Source organism: Heliangelus exortis, chromosome 4, assembly GCF_036169615.1.
Source record: "Heliangelus exortis chromosome 4, bHelExo1.hap1, whole genome shotgun sequence".
Taxonomy (NCBI): Eukaryota; Metazoa; Chordata; class Aves; order Apodiformes; family Trochilidae; genus Heliangelus; species Heliangelus exortis.
The window spans coordinates 16,237,998-16,259,868 of record NC_092425.1 but is presented as its reverse complement, the minus strand read 5'-3'; the positions used below and the strand labels follow the sequence as shown (position 1 = coordinate 16,259,868).

Below are 21,871 nucleotides of genomic sequence, written 5' to 3'. Positions count from 1 at the left end.
TGCCTACCATATAAAAGAGTGTTTATTTGGACATTTTCTTACTGGTGAAGGACAAGACTGAAGAAAATTTTGAAATCCTATTAAGACAAAATGCAACTTAAAATTTCCAGGATACACAAACTACTATTGATTACATATTCAAATTCCATGAAGAAAAGCTAAAAATTCTATTACAATACTACTTGTAAAAAAAAATCTTAAATTAAAAAAGAATGCTAATGGATTACATGGCTCAACAATGTTAATACCATTCCCTCATACTTCTGCTGCCCTCTTTCTTCATACTGTTTTTCACACAGTGTGTGTCATATTAATTACTCCCTCATCTATTCACCATAGCTAAGCTCCGTAAATCTCTTCCCGAAGCTGCTGCTAGTCTCTATTAAGGCAGATGTAAAGAAGCATTACCTATGCACCATTAACAAAAGCCTAACAAAAAACAATTTAAATCAGATTTGCTGATAGAGGTGACTTAAACCTTGCTTTAAGATAAGGGATTCAATTCTCTTGACATTTCCAATTCTTGTAATTAGAAAGGAAGTCTAAGATACATGTCTGCTAGCTGAAAGGGCAGGTAGTAAGAAAATCCACACTATAACGATTATTTTAGAGCTTACCTAAAGAAATACCTTAAGAAAATGTTATTTTCAAAAGGAATTAACCTCTTTCATAAAGTAAGGGGACATAAATTCAGCCACAGTTTCATTCTTAATCTCCTACAAAGTTTCAGTGTGATTACCTGAGTGACTGTAGGACAAAACCTTCTCTTTGCCCCAGGGGAGGTATTTCTATGCTCTGCTATATAAGGAGCAGTAACAGGCACATGCAATCCTACACCACGCAAGGCAACGGAGAGTTGAGAGTTATAAACATATCACAAAGAGTAACAGATGATTTTATGCATGTCACAAGGTGCTGAATTGGAATCCCCTCCAGAGAAACTATCACAGATGGCAGCACAGTGAATGCACCATATCCCAAGCAGAACTTGGAGTCAGATTACAAAGAATAGTCACTGGCTGTGTACAATAAACATCTCAGCATAACTGTGTCAGGTTCCTACTTTGCCAGCATGTGCTTGCACATCAAATACTGAAATACACATCACTATTGTATGATGGAAGGAGACAACAGAACAAGATATGCAGAGGTGTTTTTAATGAATATAGAGTTGCTGTGAATGCCTGATACAGCTGAACAGCTATTATGCTGTACCTAGGGAGAAACAGACAGCAGTGATACCCTGCATTTGTGTGTGGTAGAAAGGCTGCTATAGAAGACCATGATGAGGATAACCATACAAAATCTGATGGTCTGATCTAGGGCACAAGTCTGGGAGTAGTGGGAGAGGACAGTTAGTATTATGATCTATTCATCTATTCTAAAGGAGAATTTAGAGAAATACACCCTTACCAATACATACCACTTTTGCAAACTTTCTTTTCTTCCCTTCCTTTTCTAGCATTTCATACAGTAAAATGCTCCTTCTAGGTATGGCAATAATGATCAGCACAAAATCATGCAAATTCACACCACTGATTGCCAGTTTCACTGAGGTGTTATTAAATTTATTTTCAACTCAATAGATTTTGTTAAAATATCCTCATATAGATTTTCCATTATAAATATATATATTTTTTTCCATCACTTTATTAGTGCACTCTTGTCCACTACCATCTTCAACAATGCCACATTCTCAACACACAGCTAGGGAGTTGCTGCAATCACAGACTACAAGCTTGCAGGCAGCAAGCTTCTACAGAATAAAAGTAACAAGCTTCTTCAGAGAAAGGAGTTTGTCTCTTAGGTGATGCAGTCACTGCAGGTCTTGCCTGAACTATCTTCTAGGAAGGCAACTGAGTTTATTTATCCTTCCATTCATGTAATTCCAAGCCTTCAACACAATCCCTTCTCAGCAATCAGCTCTGGTAGTGCTATCTATTTCAAGTGAAGCTGTTAAAACAAAACAAAAAGGCAACCCCTCCCAACCCCCCAAAAAAGCTAATACAAATATTACATAATTTTGAAAGAAAAAAACTAAATAAGCATTAAGGTCAGCAGTAAAACAAGAGAATGAGGTACAGCAAAACAGACTAAAAATGCTAACTGAAATATGAGAAGTAGATTCCAACACCATAAAAAGCTCTCAACTCTGAAGAAGTGGAGGCTTTGTTTTAATGAGAATGAAAAAATACAATCCAAATCACTTGAGAGACTGACAGAAAAAGCAGTCCTTACCATACTTCTCTCCTCAATTTCCCTCTGAACATTAAGTTAAACTGAATAGCTGTTAGCTCCCACCAGTGATCCAACCTCCTGCTTTGCTTAGCTCATCCCTTTTGACTTAAAGCAAGGCAAATAAATTATAGAACTAAACTGGCGCAAGCTCTTTTATACATTACAGATTTCTCCTTGCCTTATGTCCCCCTCTGAGGCCAGGAGTATCTCTTTCTTTATATTCTGTACATGTGCCTCCTACAAGCAGTTTTCAATCCTGATTGATGTTGGAACTATGATAAGCAGAACTGTTATGGAAGTGTCTGGGACGATTTGCCTGTCAAGATGTGATGTGCAGACTGGACCCCCTTGCTTTCTGAACTCAGCAAGGAGTCTTGGCATGGCTAGCCTCTGACTATAAAGAAAAGTTTGGAGCCTCATTTCCCTCACAGGGTCAGTTTATTGCAGCTTGAGCTAGCTACCTCCTGACTTAACTGTTCCTTTTGAGGCCTCGCAATCTGACCATGAGCTTGTTCATGCAACATGCATATGTTGCAACATGCATACGTCCATCCCATTAACTTCCATGGTGATTGCACCTTCCCTTTCTGATTGCTTCTACCCTCCTTTACCTGAGGGTCTGTCTCAGGGGCTCCAATCACCATCCATCACTTTTTGTCACGACAATTTCCTTTCATTCTCTTCCAGTTACTCTGTGTCAGGATAATACTCCAACAGTCCAGTTTCTCAAATCTAAGTTTCAATCAATCCATCTTACCATTATATAAAATAATTGTGATTAATTATCTTATTACCTGCATCTAGTCTCAATGTTGTTCCAGGTGGTCACAGTAAAAGTTAAAGGTTTAATCACCAGAGTTCAACTAAAGTTTAGTTACAGTTTGCAGCCTATAGCATTATCACTCCAGCTTCTCACGCTAAGTGATTTACCCCAGGCAGTTATCATGTCACAGAAATCTTAAACATTTACACAATTAATTCCAATATTCCTTTAATCAATCTATAACCCTAATATTCTTGTAGTTAATCCATTTCTACTTTTAACAATGACAAAAAAGTGAATTTATGTAGATTACACGCAGCATTTTTTCAGGAGCCACACCATTTTCAAACACTACCTCACCTCATCTAGTAGTGATCCTCTATACTCCCTTGTTATTTTGCAACTCAGCAGACTTCTTGCAGGTTTTAAAATACCCTTGAACAATATATAGCTCATGAAAGTCACATGTTTTTAAAGACAAACACCTGGAAAGTTTTTAGGTATTTCATTTAAAAAGAAATAAATCATGCCAGCAAGAATCAATAGCTTTAGATTACAAGCAGACTATTACTGACTATTCACTATGGTACAGTTCAAAATTTTTCAAAGTAAAACATTAAAAAACACTAACAAATCAAAACGTGAGTTGCCGACATTGCTAAACTGTTACTTTCTCCACTTCATGGATCTCTTGGAACAAGTTGCCAGTGAAGGAACCCAGTAGGTCATAAAGATCTTCAGGGTGCTTCTAATTCTGTCCCTGGTATGAAGAAATGCAGAGCCAGAAGACCTGGGTTTTCCCTTCTTGGTGCCCTCTCCACTGTCTCCACCAGAGACAGTGAGTTCTAGTTTCTCTTACTTGAAAAAAAAGAAACTGAAAAAAAAAGTACTGAAGGTACACTTAACACATCTTGAGTTAAAGAAATTAAGGAGCTAGTGCTTCACAGTAATCTAGATAGTTTCACACAAGACAGAGGCTTTGCAACATATTTGATGCTCCTGATTTGTGCATATCTGTTCAACAATCCTTCCCAACTCTTTTCTTTTGTGCAGTGTACTGTCCCTCCTCATAAAAATAATGAGAAGAGAAACATTAAGATTTAAAACAAATGCTGCATCATGGGTAACTAAATGATGCATGATAGATTTTTATGTGGTCCTCTATCATGTGATTTTCTGAACAATCAACCAATATCACTTAGAGAATTAATCCATACAGCTACAGCCTCCACAGGGTAAAAGGTACAGAACTGAGACCCAAAAGAGTGGCTAATAGAGTTAGCAAGAGAACATAAATTTCTGATAAGGAAGACCCTTTCTAATATGCTACACAGTATATGATAGATATGTTCTGAATACACATCACAAAATATGCTGTTCTGTCTCAAACTGAGTGCATATTAGCTTACTCCCCTCTATGAAATGAGACGTCTCTCTCAGGACACAATTACACAATAAAGCCAAGCTGATTACTAAAGACTGCTGCCACCCAAATAGATCTTTCTCCTCCTGTTTCTCTCCCCCACTCTTGCTCACACATTCCCACTATTCCTCTTGGATCAGCTCTGCCACCCTTGGATCTGACTGCAGAGTAAACTGAGCAAACATGCTAACCCAACTAAGCAGACCAAACTAACAAAAAAAGAAAAAAAGCCTTTATATAGACCTGGAATCAAGCTTCTCTGCCATCAGACAAGAAATAGAGCCAGTGCAAGAGCATGAGCTGAGAGAATAGATGGGTAACAACAAGCAAGTTTACCCCCTTCCACTGCAACAAACTGACATGAACAGTTATACTGAAATATATAAATGCTCCCTTGAGGTCTTGTTAGATTTTAATTACGTCCTGCTGGAAACAATTCAAAACTTTTATATAAATATTAATATCCACATATTATACAGTAATATTAGTTCCACAGAGCTCCGAACTCCTGAAAGTGGTTGTATTTAAAAAGATTTCAGAGTTGTGAACTCAACAATGTCAAAATTTGAGTCAATGGGAGAGTAGTAACAGGACCTGATTTCTCAAAGGTATTTCTCTACAAGCCACATAGTTGCAAACTCTTGCAGCAAGAGTAGACCAGTTTGCCGCTGCTCACACATCCCTTTCTCTAGATAGTGCACAACTATACAGTACTTCCCTCAGCAGCTGTCCTTCTGCCTGCAATGTGTTTCATTTGTCATACTTCAAGCAGCGTGAAAGGAGAGGAAAAAAGAAAAAAAGCACCTCTGTGAGTGGAAATTAAGCTAAGCAGTTTACAGCAAAGGCAAGAATAAGCTCTCACTGACATGATCATGCAAACCTGCTGAGTGCTAAAATCATCAGGGACTGCAGCTTTACAGAGGCCAGATACTAATCCAAGGCTTTGCTTCACCCGTGTGTCCTTGGGTATTAGGTGACAAGGGTAATGGCGGCGGTGAAGCACCCTTGAATACAAGACACACCATAAGGATCATTTACACTTTTAACAAGAAGATTTGTACACACGAGATACATGTTAGTGCCTGTGCTTCCTTCCGTCTCCATATTCAGACCTAAAAATACGAGGCTTTCATTTAAAACAAGACAATAAACAATCGTCAGTTTATTTAAATTCATGTGTAACCACTCAAGAAGAGTCATTAACCACTGTTGTATTTTTCTGTCTGGAAGTAATTCTCAAGTTTTACAATCAGAAAAACAGCACACCATGCCAGTGCATTATCATTTGCTACTGTTGATGATCAATGGTTTCAAAGTCTTTGTTATCAAGCAGTATGTCCCTCTTTGTATGTAACTGCACTTCCAGCCTGTCTCTTCAGTTGGCTCTACCAAACTTCATCAAAGGCTTAAAAGCACAACTTAGTCTCTGCATTACAATCAAAATGCATACAAAAATTTCATAACTACATATATTCACTAACTGGAAAAAATCTGATAGCTGGGAAACAGGAAGACTCAGAGTGGCATTTGAAGAACAAGGAGAAGAAATAAAATTCTTTACCAAAGTATTGAGTGATAATCCCCTCCTCTCCATTTCTTCTGTCAAAAAAATTTAATAGAATTCTGGGCTTAAAAATAACCTTTTAAAAAGCAGAAGTTAAATAAAAGCTGAACATTAGCACTTCAAAGTTAAACCAAGACTTCAAGACTCTCATCTACAGCAAAGGCACAGGAATCTAAGGCAAAGCAGAGGTTAAGCACTGTTCAATTTGTAGAGAATAATTTTAAAAAAAGAACCTAAATAGATTCAGCTTTTTACTGTAGGTAAAAGAAACAGTTCTGTTTCTATGATTTCTCAGCAGAAAAAAAAACCAACTTTATTATAACAAATACCTTTTCTTGTAGTCTTAAAGTCAAAATGGACTACATTTAATCAGTAATGCCTGTAATTAATAAGAATTTGGGTGGTGCTTTCAGCATCCTGGTCTATCAGGAGATGAGCCTGTCCATGGCAGGCGCGTAGAAACTAGATGAGCTGTAAAGTCCCTTCCAAACCATTCTACGATTCTGTGATCCTATGAATTCAGATCTGACAGTGAAGAGTTGTAGAGATCCCCACATTACTAAATCTACAACTTAAATGGAAGATGAACAGTGTAGGAAGAAGATGAGAAAAATAAAAGAAATAAAGATATATAGTTACATAAAGGAAAGTAATCTAGCATCATCTAACAATGGCCAAAGCAACCAGAGTCAGAATAACAGAAATTTAGATAATTAGATTTCCAAGTGCTGCTGATGCCTATTTATAAGAGCCAGTTACTCATACAGTTTTGGAGGGCAAAGATAGGATGCCAAAAAACAAAACAAAACACCACCAAACAAACAGACAAATATATATATATTCTGCTAGTATCATTATCCCCATTAAGCCATGTCCAGGCACAAAGTAGGCAGAATCTTGGTTTGATTACTACTTTTTTAATACCTCAGCTAATGGTACATCTCCAAATTATTTCCAAAATGGAAAAATGAACCTATCAGTTCATACAGCACATAATGACAGATAACCTGAAACTACCTCCAAAGAACTGTAGTTATAGCTCATCGTACTTTGTATTAATCACCGAAGTCAAATACACGAACTCATAATTGAAAATCCTCAAGCTCTTTTTAGACCAAGAACCTTAAAACAAAAATTCAGTGTATAACCATATTGAGTTTCTCCAAGTAATGCCTTTTCTCAGAGTCCTCCATGTTAGGCGGCTGTAATCATTTTCATCACATTTTCTGTCAGAAGCCTATAAGTAATCTAAAAATAAATTTTATTCCTATCCCTCTGCTACCAATAAAATTTCTGGGTCAAACTCTAGCTCTGAGCATATGTACACAACTTTCACACCCTTTACTTCGAAGGTCTTTAGTTCAGTCTCTGAAACGGCTTTTGATTTACCTACTAATTAAACATAAGAGGCCCATATGCAGAAATGCAGCCTACAATACAAAGTTAACATTTTTACAACTCAAAGAGAATCTGAACTGGCTCGGTATGTACCTGACTCAAACTCTTCCTAGGATACTATAAAATATCCTCTTCCCTATAGCTTTTGTTAACAGGTGAAGCTGGAGAGGGGCAGTTTCCCCAGTGTTACTGTTAGTAGTATAGTCTAAGCAACAGGAGCAGCATCTACATGCAGTGTTGATGGTGCACCAGAAATTAAATATGAGTTATTTTGTGCTTCAGAAAAATTCAGGTATACTTAAAACTGTCATCAGTAAATTTGGTCTGCTCTTTATACACATAATTTTCACATCTCCTGGCTACTGACTCAGTCGCAGATTATTAGTGGTACAACATTTCACTGATTTTGCTTGAGGACTTCCAAAACCTAGAATCTAAGATATACTTAAGCATATGTGACAAATAAAAAGGAGTTAAAGATCCCTGTGCTCAGTGAAGCTCAGGTTTTGCTACCAGTAGCCTGGCCACTACATATGCACTGATATTGCTCAGATTTCAAATGTTTAAAGAATGGTAAAATGAGTGGGGGTTTTCTGTGGAGGAAAAAAAAAAAAAAAAAAAAGTGAGGGGAAGGGGCATCAAAGAGTGTGAGCATGTCTGTTAATGGCTTGAAGACAAGCAAGATACAAGCAAGTAATTTGGAATTTTCAAAAAGGTCCAGCTAGCAAAATTATGCAAATATAAATTAAAGTGCAAAGAACAGAGCAACACAAGTAATTTATTTACACAACCCATATACCAGCATATGGTTGATTATTTAAAAAATTCTTATGAAAAAGTGTACATGTCCATTATTTATGATACATGCAATCTAAAATAAGGACTTAAAAACCCTTTCTGAGGAGAAAAGTAGTACTCCTAACTCTTTTAGTTACCAGAGAAAGGATTTCCTGCAGTTTTATTTCCATATCTCAGGGAGCATAAGGAGGTCTGGGATGATGCATTTGGTACCATATAAAGAGAAGCCTCAAGACAGAGAAAGTCAAAGGAACCTGAGAGAAAATATTCAATGATATCTGTATTATTTTTAAGAGATAATGATGAATAATCAAGATAAAAAGATAAACACAAGTAATAAATACATATTTTAAAATCTGTTTGATATTTTACTGCGTCATTTGCACTGAAGAAAAAGAGAACATTATCTTAATGCAAACCAATCTGTCAGGCTTTCAGGAATAATAAGGTATTAAGATTAATAATCATACTTAGTATTTCATCTCATTGAACATTTGTAAGGCTGTTAATTAAACCTCAAAGACCCCTAATGATTTAAACAGCCAATTCATCCTTGCTGAGGTACAGCCACTTTGAGTGAGCACTGCAGTCAATTAGTGCAACAAATGCTTTGATGTTACAACGCAGTTTTGCATGATGTGAACATTAATCTGCAGGACAGAAGAGTTGTCAGTACGTGAATAAGGGAAAAATTCCACAGGCTTTAACAATTAAGCTTGCTTTCTCCAAATATCTTTATCCATTTTCCCTGAGCTTGTTATTACAATGCTCCAAAACCTACATGAGAGGGGGAAAAAAAACTTGGCAATATCCTTTTCTAGACTCACAGATAACAAAGAAACATCAAGAATTTACTTTACTTTTCTGATTTTTGTCTGTTAGCGCTTTAAGCCTTAACTTGATAGCTAGAGCACAATAACAGATTGCTGTGGCATTACAAATTAATAGGAAATACCCACAAATTTTGATGGAAAACAAACTGGTTTAGAGACTCAATTTTCTCATGAGTCATATGCACTTGACAGATTAAGATTTGCAAGAGGTTATGGTTTTGTTGTTAGTTGTTTGTTTATAATCTAAACTCACTATAGCAAACCAAAGAAGCACGAGTAACACTGGTTTTGAAATACAGTGCTAAAAATAATATAGGAAGTACAAGCCCTTATGGAATTCAAAGAGGTGACAAGTCACAACCGGGCTTTCCCTTGCTGGTTCCCAGCAGTGTCACCACAATGGGAACACCTAGTTGAACCTAAACTGTTTTCATTACAGTACTACAAAACTGTGTATGTGATCGTAATACTCCAATGTGACAGATACTGTTTTGCATTCCATATGTGTACATTTTTTATTGTAAAATCTGGTAGTTTCCAGAAAGACACAGACGATCAAATTTCAATGTCTAACTGTAATTTGCAGAGTTTTTAAGTGTAATAATAGGGCTGTTTGCATCTTTCAAACTACCTACAAATCTACACTCACAGAATGACTTAGGTTGGAAAGGGACCTCTGGAGGTCATCTGCTCAAGCAGCACCAACTACATCGAGTTGCCCAGGACCATGTCCAGATGGCTTTTGAGTATCTCCAAGGAAGCAGATTTTACCACATCTCAAAAAAAAAAACTATTCCATTGCTCGGTCACCCTCACAGCAAAAATTTTTTTCCTGATATTCAAAGGGAACTTCCCATGTTTCAGTTTGTGCCTGTTGGCTCTGGTCCTGTCACTGGGCACCACTGAAAAGAGCCTGGCTCAGTCTTCCTTGCACCATTCCTTCAGGTATTTGTATACATTGGTAAGATCTCCAATTCACACCTTGCAAATGTTCTAAGAAAATACCATCCTCAACTTCATCTTAGTGATTCTACAATCTGACTTAGGTAACTATCCAGCACCTCCCATACAATAATAATCCAGGCAGAGAAAAACTTGCATATTTTAAAATACCCTAAGCCATATTAGAATTTGTTGATATTATTAATAAATGCTGAAAAACATTAAATGTATCATAAAGACAACAAATAACCTTTTATGTAAACTACTAAAACACAGATAAAAATGTTAGATGACCAGAAAAATGTATGGCCTAATTTACTTATAGAATTAAGAGTTTACAAGGAAAGATGAAAACAATAAATTAACACAGAGAGAAAAAGTCATATTATGTAAATCATGTTTATTCTCAGCCTGTCCTCTCTAATGCCATCACCAGCAGCCATAAATAGTTTCTAATTTTAGATCAGCCAATTTAAATAAAAGTGAGAACTTACCACATTTACTGTTTAAACATCCAAATGTAACCATCAAATCCAACTAAGAAAAAAAGACTTAGATTCTCAGAATTTGAAGGCATAACTAACAGACTGCTACTGCATCTTTTCTCACTATAAAGCCAAATCTTTATAGAACACATTCTACTTCAAATTTTCAGTTAGAAACAAAAGGCAAGCTCAAAAGAGGGCTTTTTTCCTGAAGACTTACACCAGTTTTCTTTTTAGAGTCTCCTTCCTTGCAAGCAACAGTGCAAAGAACCTACCACAAAGCTCCAGCTTCTTAAAGAGCTCATCAATATTAGCTTAACTTACATTTTACAATTGCATAGCTTTCCCTTCACATATCAAAGACATTAACAAAGAGTCAAGGCCAAAAGCACAGAGAGAAATTCCAAAGCTAGACAAACACTGTTCCTATTCAAGTTATCGAAAGGCATGGAAATAGCCTACTGAATAAACTCTTGGCAGTTTGATTGTAGTCAGTCACAATCATGATTTTGGTTTGGTTTGTGTTTTTTCACGAGATGGCTTTATGGGAAAAAAAAAAAAAAAAAAAGCACCACAGAAAAAAAGAGACAGAGAAAGGAAAGACTGCCAGATATCGAAGATGGAGTCACAAGGCAACGAGATGTGAAGCAGGACTAATCTGCTCACAGAGAAAACAATCACTAGCAGCACAGGAACCAGACAGAACTCAATTTCCCTCCTAGAAAAGGTATCAGGCTGGGTAAACAAAGCAATGCGGTAACTAATAAGCCTTTACACCTCAGCTTCAAATTTGCACACAAGTCTCTCACATCCAGATATGCAAACAAGTAACTCAAACGTCAGTCCGGCATACCTCGTTTATGCAACTCCCTGAGCGGAATGCTGTCCCCTCCCCCGCCATCGTAGGGCAGATAGGGATCCGAAGAGACATCCATGGCTGCGACGAACCCGAGGCCCGTCTGCCGGCTCAGGAGGGCCGCGGCATTGCTTATGCAAGGGCGGCCGCGGGGGCCGCTGCCATGTTAGACCCGGATCCGGCCTGCTCGCCGCCGCCTCCGCGCAGGAGCTGGGGCTCTACCCCGACGCTGATGTCAGCGCGGGGCGGGCTCCGGGCGCGGCCCCGCTACCTGCGCCCCACGCCTCCCGCCCCCGTGCGGTCAGCAGCCCCGGGACGAGAAGGGCGGGGGGAGGGGGGGAACTTCCCCTACACAGGAAAACGAAGCCACGTATTATACTGCTGGCGGGGAGGAGAAAAGAGCCAGTCTCAACTTAAGGGAGAAGAGGCACAACCCGCCCGGGCGCATAGGGTTCCAGACTCTCTCCCTTCCTACGGCTCAAGCACCGAAGGGAATGGTGACGGGGACAGCCACACCAGCGGCGGGAACACCCTCACTTGCACCCCTGCAGCTCTCCAAACCCCGAGACATTTCGGGAAGTGACCGGCGGGTGCGGGGCAAACCTGCATCTCAGCGTATTAAATTGAAGACAAGAAAAATACTCAAACTTACTTTGTTAGCCCTCCCAAAGCCACACTAGCAGAGACTTTTTGAACAGCTACCGTTACCTTTTCTTTGGAATGGACATTAAAAGAAAAATAAAAATTAATGTGTTACCACTGAGGGGCAGCCTGTCCGCCAGTGATTTTATTTACTCTTTTCAAACATGAAAGTGATTACTACCGAAGAACAGTGTAACCTTCCAGAAGCCAAGCGCTCTGCTTCACGGGTTTAGCTTATCCCACGTTCCACTCCACACCCCAGTCATGTTGTAGAACTTCCAATTCTACAGAAATGAACGTCAGATTTGAACATATGTAATAAAAAAATATTAAAGCAAGACTTAATTAAACATCCAACTAAAATGGTCTGGTGTCTCCAATTTTTTTGTGAGGACTATTCTGGTATAATATCCATAATACCACATAATATCCATATTCATATTAAAAAGCTCTGGGGGAAAAAAAAGCAAATGTAATTAACACCATTCAATACTTGAGCTTGCAATACGTTACACATTGACAAAATGCCCACAAAATTCCCAGGCTCAAAACAGACAACAACACACATGAATGCGAAGCAAGGCGTTCATTCATGATGCATCATCATTGCTACAGTTTTGGCAAAACCCAAGCACTTGAAATAAGCAACATCTAAAGACAGGAAAGCTTAAAATGACTGCATAATTGTTTGCATTTGAAACTGATATTGTTATATATTAATCATATATTAATTTATGTTTCCTGTATGACCTCTTGCTGGTCCTGTCTTAATGATTAGAAACTGTTTTCCATTACATTTCCATAGTTTAGTTGTACTGAAACACTTATCTAAGATGTGCATGTTTTTCCTTTTTTTTCCCCTCCAGTAGGTAATACAAAGCTATTGTTTCCTGAGCTATTATTCTCAGATTAAGTGCCCTGCTTCAGTAAAACATGTCATACATTAACTACACCATTGCTTAAGCTGCAGAGATCCACTTCTGACCAATTACATAAAAGGAAAAAAGTGCTCTCAAAAAATAAAAATTCATGTGGAAGTCATTACACATACTACCTCAGTGTAATGCTTTAGTGTTACCTTGCACATGTGTGTATACAGACAAATATATGATTGATATAACTGATGGGTTCCAGTGAAATTACTGAGGCTGTTCTTGCTTGGCAAAGTTGAAATTACTGCATGCCCGCAGCACCAAAGACAAGCAGCAGCAGAAGTTTCATTAACAGAGGACACAAAGAGTCAATTTTATTATGTATGTCTTATCATCACTGTGACAGACAACTACTTTAGTTTTCAAATGCATTAGTTTCTTAAATAATTTTCCAAGTATATTCTTAATGAAGCTAATTATTTTCTAAGCCAATGCCAATGTTACAAGCTGAATACTGTCAATAATCTTTTCGAGCACAGAGTGGGACGTGAAGAAATATTGGATTTACCTCACAGACCTGTCATATATTAAAACGTAACAGTATGGCTCCAATACAAATGTTCAGAAAACACTGGCATCTCTATAAATGGAAAACTAGTGAGAATGAAGGAAGAAAGAAAAATATGAGCATATAGCAAAACATTTTAAAACCTTTAACACTATCTTATCTCCAAGCAAAAGAAAACCCTTGAGCCACAGATACTCAGCTCTAAAATAATGGTGTCTTCCACTGATTTAGGGAGACATCTCCATTTGCCGTGATCTACACACACACAAGAAAATGGTTTCTGAACATTGGCCTCCTAGAGTAACATTCACCTTTCAACATGAGAAACTGATTCTTTAAAGTCTTGACTATCCAAAATTGATGTGACTCCCAGAACCATTATGTATTTTCAACATTTATTTTTGGCTATTATTATCCACATTATTTTCATTTAAGAAGAAGTACAACAGAAAGCCCCAAGCATTCTTATTTCCTTATATGAACAGCACCTGGAGAGAGTCTGTAACATTATTGTAAGGCTCTGGATAAGGTTCTTTCACAGCAGAAAGAAATACAGCACCAGTTTTTGTAACCTGAAGAATTATTACAGAATGGTTAGTACATTTAGTATGCCAATTATAGAATACCATAAAGTCAACTACATATTTGGAAGAATATGAAATAAAGGATATATAGGACTTGTATTAGTATGATCTGAAAGATCACCACTAGTTTAAGAGTCTGATGTGGTTACCACAGAGCTGGAATGTCTTTGAACTGATAATAGAAATTGGTCAATACAAAAAAAAAATAAAAATAAAATTACTACCTTGTTGGCCCAAACTTGTTCACTGGACTAAGGAACATGTAAAATTTCTACACAAGTCCAAAATTCAGTCTGGGCTGGTAAAGATAAAGGGTGTAACTAGTTGGAAGGCACATCTGATAAACTTTAGATAGGAGTGAAAATAATGACAAGTTTGCAGCATAAACCAGATACAGCTTCACATTTGCTACAGAAATTTTCAAGAGCCTATCTAGTATTACATTGTAACTGCTCTTCCAAGTTCATTTCTTATCAACTGGCTGCCAAATATTTCTTTGTCTAGTCTTAAAAAGCAGGGCAGTCATTTTCCCTTCTCAGTTACCAGCAGCGTGTGTTCTTGTTGTTCATAACCGGACTAGTGAATGCATTCCCCTTCCTATAATAAAATGGAAAGGGTTTTGTTTCAGTGGTGGTTCGGGTTTTTGTTTTGCAGTTGGTTTGGTTTTTGTTTGGTTTTTTGTGTTTGTTTGTTTTAAGCAAGAGAGAGGCATGCTACTCTGACCTACTTAAGCCAGTCATTTTTTTTAAATATCTAAGAGTCTTTACATTTTCACCTTTCCAAATTACTTTTTTTCTACTTAGTCTGAAATAGTGTCTGATTTTAACGTTCTGATAATTTTATATTCAAAAGACTAGAACACTTATTTCTGTTGTGAAATTCAGCAATTCCAAAACTGTAGTGAGTGAAATGGTGCCTCTAGTCAAGTAGGAGATCCAGGTATTATGGAGTACATAACATCACGAACATTTGTAAGGCCTAAGCTCAGTTTTACAGTAACCTTCTTTTCAATGACTGACAGCCCCTCAAAATGGCTAATTTAGTACACAACAGCTCATACGTAAACAGCTGGCTTGTAAAGCTGTTTGCTTTCAAGGTTTAATCACAACAATTATAGACTAAGGCCTCAACCTCAGAAATCCTCCATGCCCAAGTATTTCACACACCTGAGTGCTCCACTGTTTTCAACAGGCACTCACTGTAGTTAACCACCCTTAGATATATCTAGAGGCTTTTAATCCATTGTTCTAGGAGTATCACAATGTATATGGGTGACCCACCTTTAAGGCATACCAAGAATGAAAACAAAAAACCCCACACCTTAATCCTTCTTCCACAGTTTATATTTCATATTTACTGGGGAGAGAAAAAAACCACATTCAAAATAAAGTATCTAAAAATATAAGAATAGGTTAGAGGTTAGGCAAATCTGATGCACCCAGCGAGGGTGTTTTGAAGTGATAGATTATGGCCAATGAAAAGAAGTGGAGTATCCAAGAGGTATGACAGCCTGCTCACCCAAGGTTGAAGAGAGGGCCTTAATTCTGAAGCACTATTCCACTATTTTGTATTAAAAAGTCAGAGTATGACTGATGCAAAAGATTTTGGTGACTCTTAAAGTTTTTTATTTCTATTATCCAAAACTAAAGCTTCTCTTTCACCAGAGCTAGAATAATGTTGTCTTGAAAAATGAAACATAATAGGGCACTCCTCAAAACAGCTACCATCTCCAACCATTCTGAAAAAGTTTAACTCGTGTACTGTTAGTTGAAAGTTGGGCATGAAAGCATCTATTTACAACTGGGTACCTACTGTGTCTCATTTCCTTCCATTCCTTTTTTTCAACTTTATTCATCTCCTGACTTTTTTCCAATTTCTTGCTTCATTTACCCTTCTCTCAGTTCCCTTACTTCGTTGCCAAATTAAACCCAGGTATAATTCCTCTATCAGCTTGACTTCTCAAACTTAACTTGTCTCAGTTTACTAATCTTGCAGTCCCTTCAGTCTGGCTTTGTTCATTCTGCATAAAATTATACAACTTTCTTATCTGGTACAGAGCCAGTAGTGGGAACATTAAAAGGACAAACACCCTTCTCCCACTTCTCGTACCCAAACATAAAATCCAAACCAAAACAACAACAACAACAACACAGAAAAAAACCCCAACAATAAACAAAACAAAAAGGAAAAAAAAAACCACAAAAAAACCCCAACCAAACAAAAAAACCCCAACCATAAAACAAAAACAACAAAAAAAAGAGGAAGAGAAAAAAGTTCAGTTATACATAGCTTCAAATTAATACACAGTAAAATAAAAATATTTTTAACTTCATTCTTCATTAGCATTACACAGAACTCTGCTTGATTGCAATGGTGTTAGTAAAAGGCTCCCAGCTCAAGCTACATACAAAAGACTCCATTAAGCTGTTTCCATTGTCACCATCAAAAGCCTCGATGAGGGAAACAAACAATGACAGGAAAAAATTTAGACCAAATATAATGTAAAAGCAGAAGAAAACAAAATTATAACACATGTTATTGAGTAGTTCAAGGAAGACAGGGTTTAAAAAAGAGTAAGAAAAATCCAGAGGAGTGTGCTTAGGAGTAATAAGAAGTAAGATTTTTTCTATTTGCATTTTATTATACAGAACAAAAATAGCTTCCTAACACAGGCTTTTTTCATAGTCATTTGTTTCCCACAAATTAGATACTTAATTTTGCTCACAAACATTTCACACAGCAGAGAACACTTCATTCCAGAATCTAGCCTAGTGAGCTTCCTCCTTCATTGGCCAACTGCAGGTTCTTGAATTATGCTTCTACAGCATCCTATAGCTTCCAGTGGTGCTTCTACGGAAGATGGTAATTGAAGTTAAACCCAAGCAGCAAACAGAATGCAGTAGAACAGGTCACATAGCCGCAAGCATTTTGCATAATCAGTTCTGAGATGGACTCACCCCAGGGTAGCTGAACCTTCACTTTAAATCAGTGAATTACCAATAAAAACACTTCCCACTGCTATGCAAAACTTCGGGGTAGGAGAAGAAGGAAATAGAAAAAAGGGAAATAAAGAAATCATGATGCAACGTTAGTGCTTAACACAAAAATAAACTGAAAACCCCCCACTTACACCAGTGATGCTGGAAGAAAATCTTTGAGATCAGACTACATATAGCTATCAGGTCAGAGATGTAGGGTTTTTTCTTTGTTTTTTTTAAATTGGTCAGCTTTAAACTGATATTAAAAACTTCTGCTGTTTATGTACCAATCGTGCAGGGGGGACTTGGGAAAAAAATCTAGCTGTTTTATATGAACAAGTTGCTTTCTCTGATTCTCTAATAGCCTCTAAACTCCTTTCTATCTTTTTTCTCTTCTTTTCCTTTACAGGGTGGGCTTTTATTAAGAAAGTCAGTCCTGCTGCATTTTCAACCTTGCATACATGTCCTTTCTTCACACTCTAATCTGCTAAAACTGTAGTTAGAACTCATCAAAAGAATACATCACATTCTTAGCAGAAAGCAATCCTTGTTTATTTAGCAGCTTTTCTAAAGTCTACTTCTGCTTTTTCTGGGACCAGCCAAAATTTTGCTACCAAAATTATTCTGGTTTTCCTTTTTCCTGAATGCATATAAGGAAATTGGTTTTATCTACTAGATTGTCCTTATTCTTTTTTACCGTTTAGTGTCAGCTGTTATTTCCAAATTATTGTTCAAAGTAGTGCTGTAATTTTATCCCCTGCACACAACATGTACTCCTCCACAGGCATGCCATATACATTAAGCTAATTTTCTGTCTTCAAAAATATGTAATATTATCCACACACACATAAGATGTGAACACAGTGTCAACAGCAACCTTCTATATTGTTAATACATAATACTACATTATGCCAGGCATATTTGGATTCCATGAAACTATGAGCTCAATACTCAGCAGAGGACAGAGTGCTACTCTATTTCTATGACATGCTCATATTCCAAATGCTGCATGAAGTCCCGATCCTCCCCATAAGTTACAGATACTGGAAAAGGTTCAGAAGGGGGCACTAAAAAGGATCCAAAGCATGGGATAGCTGTAGTATCCAACTAAGCAAACCAGAAGTCCTTAACCTGGAAAACAGATAAACCGAGGAGGGAAAGAAATAAGTAGCAATGGAAACCAAATTTCACCACCTGCTCTAATAAATGGGGTCTTAAGATAGTCATTGTTTTACAGGATCCAGACAACTAAAACAACAAGGGCAAGGACAACAAATGTTTTAGTTACTGTATATCATATACAGGTGTAACAATTTATAAGCTATAAACAGTTTTATACTTAACACTAGTGATCAATAAATACACCTGCTCACCGATTTGCTGTAATTAAGTCACCGCTCTGATGCAGTTCTTTCAGTAACTTTGTAATCCATGTGTAATCCATGATTCTTTCATCTCTCCTCTTGGGAGTGGGATAGGGACCACCACCTTTCACACTGATAACATTATGCTATTCATGTGGAAAATGCATGATAAGACTTATCAGGGTACATGTATTGGGCATGACAATGAAGTCATCCTATTTTCAGCTCACCCTGTTCTAGTTTCATTTCAAACTTTTTTGTATAAACAACAGTTCATTTCAATAAGCTAATAGTACCCCCTAAAAACCCTAGGTATGATCAGAAAAATTTTTCCCAGCTGCAACTATCAACAACAGAACAAAAAGGAGCATAAGGACTTATGCTGGGAAAAACACATAGGCCAGTGGCAGCCTAGACAAAACTCTGGTTTGCTGTTCTCAGCAGTATTTTCATCTGGATTTAGGTTCAATGCCAAGCAAAGAAGGTGGTTCTTCAGATAAAATATAGTTTAGCTGTTACAGCTTGCCAAAAGATGGTGTGGGTGCTAAAGAACTGGAAGTGGAAGAAAAATCCACCAACAAGGAATAGAACTCTAAAAACCCCCACTCAGTTGAAAGAACCCTTAGCCAAACAAACTGCTGAACTGCTTGTATAAGGAAGTATTGAGATGAACTATTACTTACTTTGTTCTTACTCTTCCTTAAACACTGACTTTTGACTCATGTCAGAGACAGGATGCTGACCTAGATGTATTGCAGGGTTGATCCAGTAAAGCTACTATTGTGTTTCAGTGACACCATGATAACCTCTACCAGAAAAACATTTGTTTAATCCACACAGGTGAAAAACCTTCACTTTAAAATGTATTTATTACCTAGTAAACAAGAATACTCTCAAAGGTAGAAAGCAAGAATGTAGCCTGACAGCAACTTTGTTATAATCATATCTGCCTCCTTTGGCTGACTTGAGAGCCAAAATCAAAGGTAAAATGAATAAATGAAATGTTAAAGCTCTAGTGAAAATTGTTTATTTAGTACCTAAAAACTTTATGATCATATTAGACTTAATTATTTTATTGTATTCTTCAGACTCTCACACTTCCTACGTACCTACATTTATGATGCATTTCCTCTGCTTTTATTCCTTCATCTTACATAGTTCATGCAGCATGCCTGGGAGAAGGACATACTTATGATAACACTACACCAGGTTGTCAAGTCAGTAATAACTGCCTCAGCAGCATCTGTTAACAAAGCCAGTGTACTTAAAGCACCTCAGCAGAGCTACAGAAGGAAACCAACAAGATCATTTAATAATAGAAGGATGAAAAGAATTAACGACTGGTATAACGATTCATCTTCCTTCAGAGAATTAAACTGGAAATGCATATGATTGTGTGTTTTGGAAGATGAAACCTGATTTTGTAAATACCAGTTTGGCAGGAAAGACTGGTAGACCATTCAAGGACTGTTGGTAAGGTTAAGTTCTAAACCCAACACAATTCATATATCCTATAAACAAGTCTTCAAAAATTGACATGGTCAATATATGGTTTTAAATATTTAAGAGAATAATAAACTAATTGGTTACTAAAACTGTACATACACACTGCCACAATTTCTGTCCCTCAGAGGGTCTAATACCACAATGATCCAATTAGTCTGAAGGCCCAGACTGACACTGTAACACCATTACAGGTTGTTCAACTGAAACGGTATCAAGTGAATTTTCATGTTGGACAATAATTGTTTAAAAAAACAGATCAGCTGTCTGGAAAGTCACTATCAGTATAAACAGGAAAAACACATTTCCAAAACCTGCATCTCACTCATTCAAAGACATCCAATAATTAAAGTAATAAGACTCTCATATTGATTTTTTTCCCTTTGTTTTCCACTAGTCCAGATATCCATGTAAACATAATGCATAAAAACCTGTACCCCAGACAGATGGACAAAATTAACTTCATGCATTACAAATAAAAAAAGTAAAAGAAAAAATAGTTCTGTCAGAAGCCCTGTGTTCAGCTGCCTTTGTAGTATGAAGTACAGGAGTAACATGTGTCGCTCTAACTACAATATAAGAGAAAAAAAGGTACATGATAACCATTTACCAACAATTTAAAACGATTCAAAATAAACCAGCTGTGCTTCATGCTTGCCCTTTTGTCATGTGATGCCTTGCTTTGATTTGTATGGCATCTTTTGAGAGCAAATATATTCCTTACTTGAAAAGAACAATGAGTCCTTTAATGAAAATATTGCTAACTTGGAAAATAGGTTATATGTAGTTTTAGGAAGGAGATACAGCAAACTGTCATGACTCCAGTCATGTCAGTCTTATAACACACGCATGGAAAACAAAGAATGTCAATGGTGCAAAATGACCTTGAAGACCCTTCTTCATATCAACTGTGGACAATAGGAATGATATGTTAATGCTATTTCCATGCGTAAAGAATATAACTGGAACTTAAGTCCTTTTTGCAATTATTTATGTTAGTTTAATCTTTTCTTTCCATTCTTTTCTTTACAAATTGTGATAGTTGAATAGAAACAAGCATACATGTGAAAGGACATTCATGTGTTGGAAAAATTAATTGTCTTGTCTTTAACTTGCTTGAACAGTTAACCTCTGATGTGGTACAAATTTCTTAATTATATAGAACCACCTGGACTTGCTGAAAACTACATTCTGCTCCTCAAATGCCATAATATTAGTTCACTAATATACCAACCATTTTTAATGTTGGTATAAAGGACACTGAAAATGGACTGTTTTTATCTCTCACTAGGCAAAGGACTCCAGCTCATGGGTAAGGACAGTTTAGGAGAGCTGCAGTGTTTTGCACCATGACCTGTTGGCATACTCTTTTTTTGTTTGTTTGTTTGTTTTTGTTTTTGTTTAGTGGCACTACTATCACTGCAAGGAGATAGTAGCGGCTGTAGCAGCAGCTTTTGAATTTCCAGTTCACAGGTTGTCATATTAAGGTTAACTATTGCCAATTTTATGTTAACACCATATGCCACTGTAAACTGCCTCCACACTGAAGTCACAATATAAGCAACAACGCTCAGTCAACTGATTCAGGAATCACTGTAGCTATTGAAAAGAATGCCAGCTCACTCAGGACTCAGATTCCCACAGACAGATCAAAGTACCTTGAGATGTAAACACCAGTGAGATAAATTGTTTGCAAACCAGTGTTTTTACCACAAATAAGGTTTGATCATCTGATTTCAGTCAGTGCCTTGAAAAATTTGCAGTCTGACAACATTACAAAAACCCAATTCCTGATGAGCTTGCCCTGCATATAAATAACAATATAGTGAAAACTTATGCTGTCCTCTCTAACATCATATAAACAGCCTTTAATTCTGAGTAAAATTGTGGAGATCTCTCAGTTTCACCTCGCTAGTTGGCTAACCCTGCATTATAGAAGGAGAAAGTTTGACCTTTTGAAGAAACTTGTTACATTCTTCAAGCCTACTTAGTAGCCAAGAATTGCATTGCCCAAATTTTAGAGGCAGGCAAGGCAAGTCAATGCCTAGAGAAAAAGATTA

At 37.1% G+C, this 21,871-nt stretch overlaps 1 protein-coding gene across 8 annotated transcripts in view; it reads right to left on the bottom strand.

Annotated features, from left to right (window-relative positions):
- CLCN3 (chloride voltage-gated channel 3) overlaps window positions 1-21,871 on the bottom strand; it is a 67,080-nt gene that overhangs the window by 27,421 nt on the left and 17,788 nt on the right. The window contains exon 1 of one of the 8 annotated variants that reach the window (XM_071743165.1): window positions 11,298-11,573. The exons of 6 other annotated variants lie outside the window; for them this stretch is intronic. In XM_071743165.1, coding sequence (XP_071599266.1) covers window positions 11,298-11,379 — 82 coding nt within the window. In that variant the 5' untranslated portion in view covers window positions 11,380-11,573. Of the gene's footprint in view, window positions 1-11,297; window positions 11,574-21,871 lie in introns of those variants that run through there. One more of the 8 variants, XM_071743163.1, reaches the window with a different exon arrangement.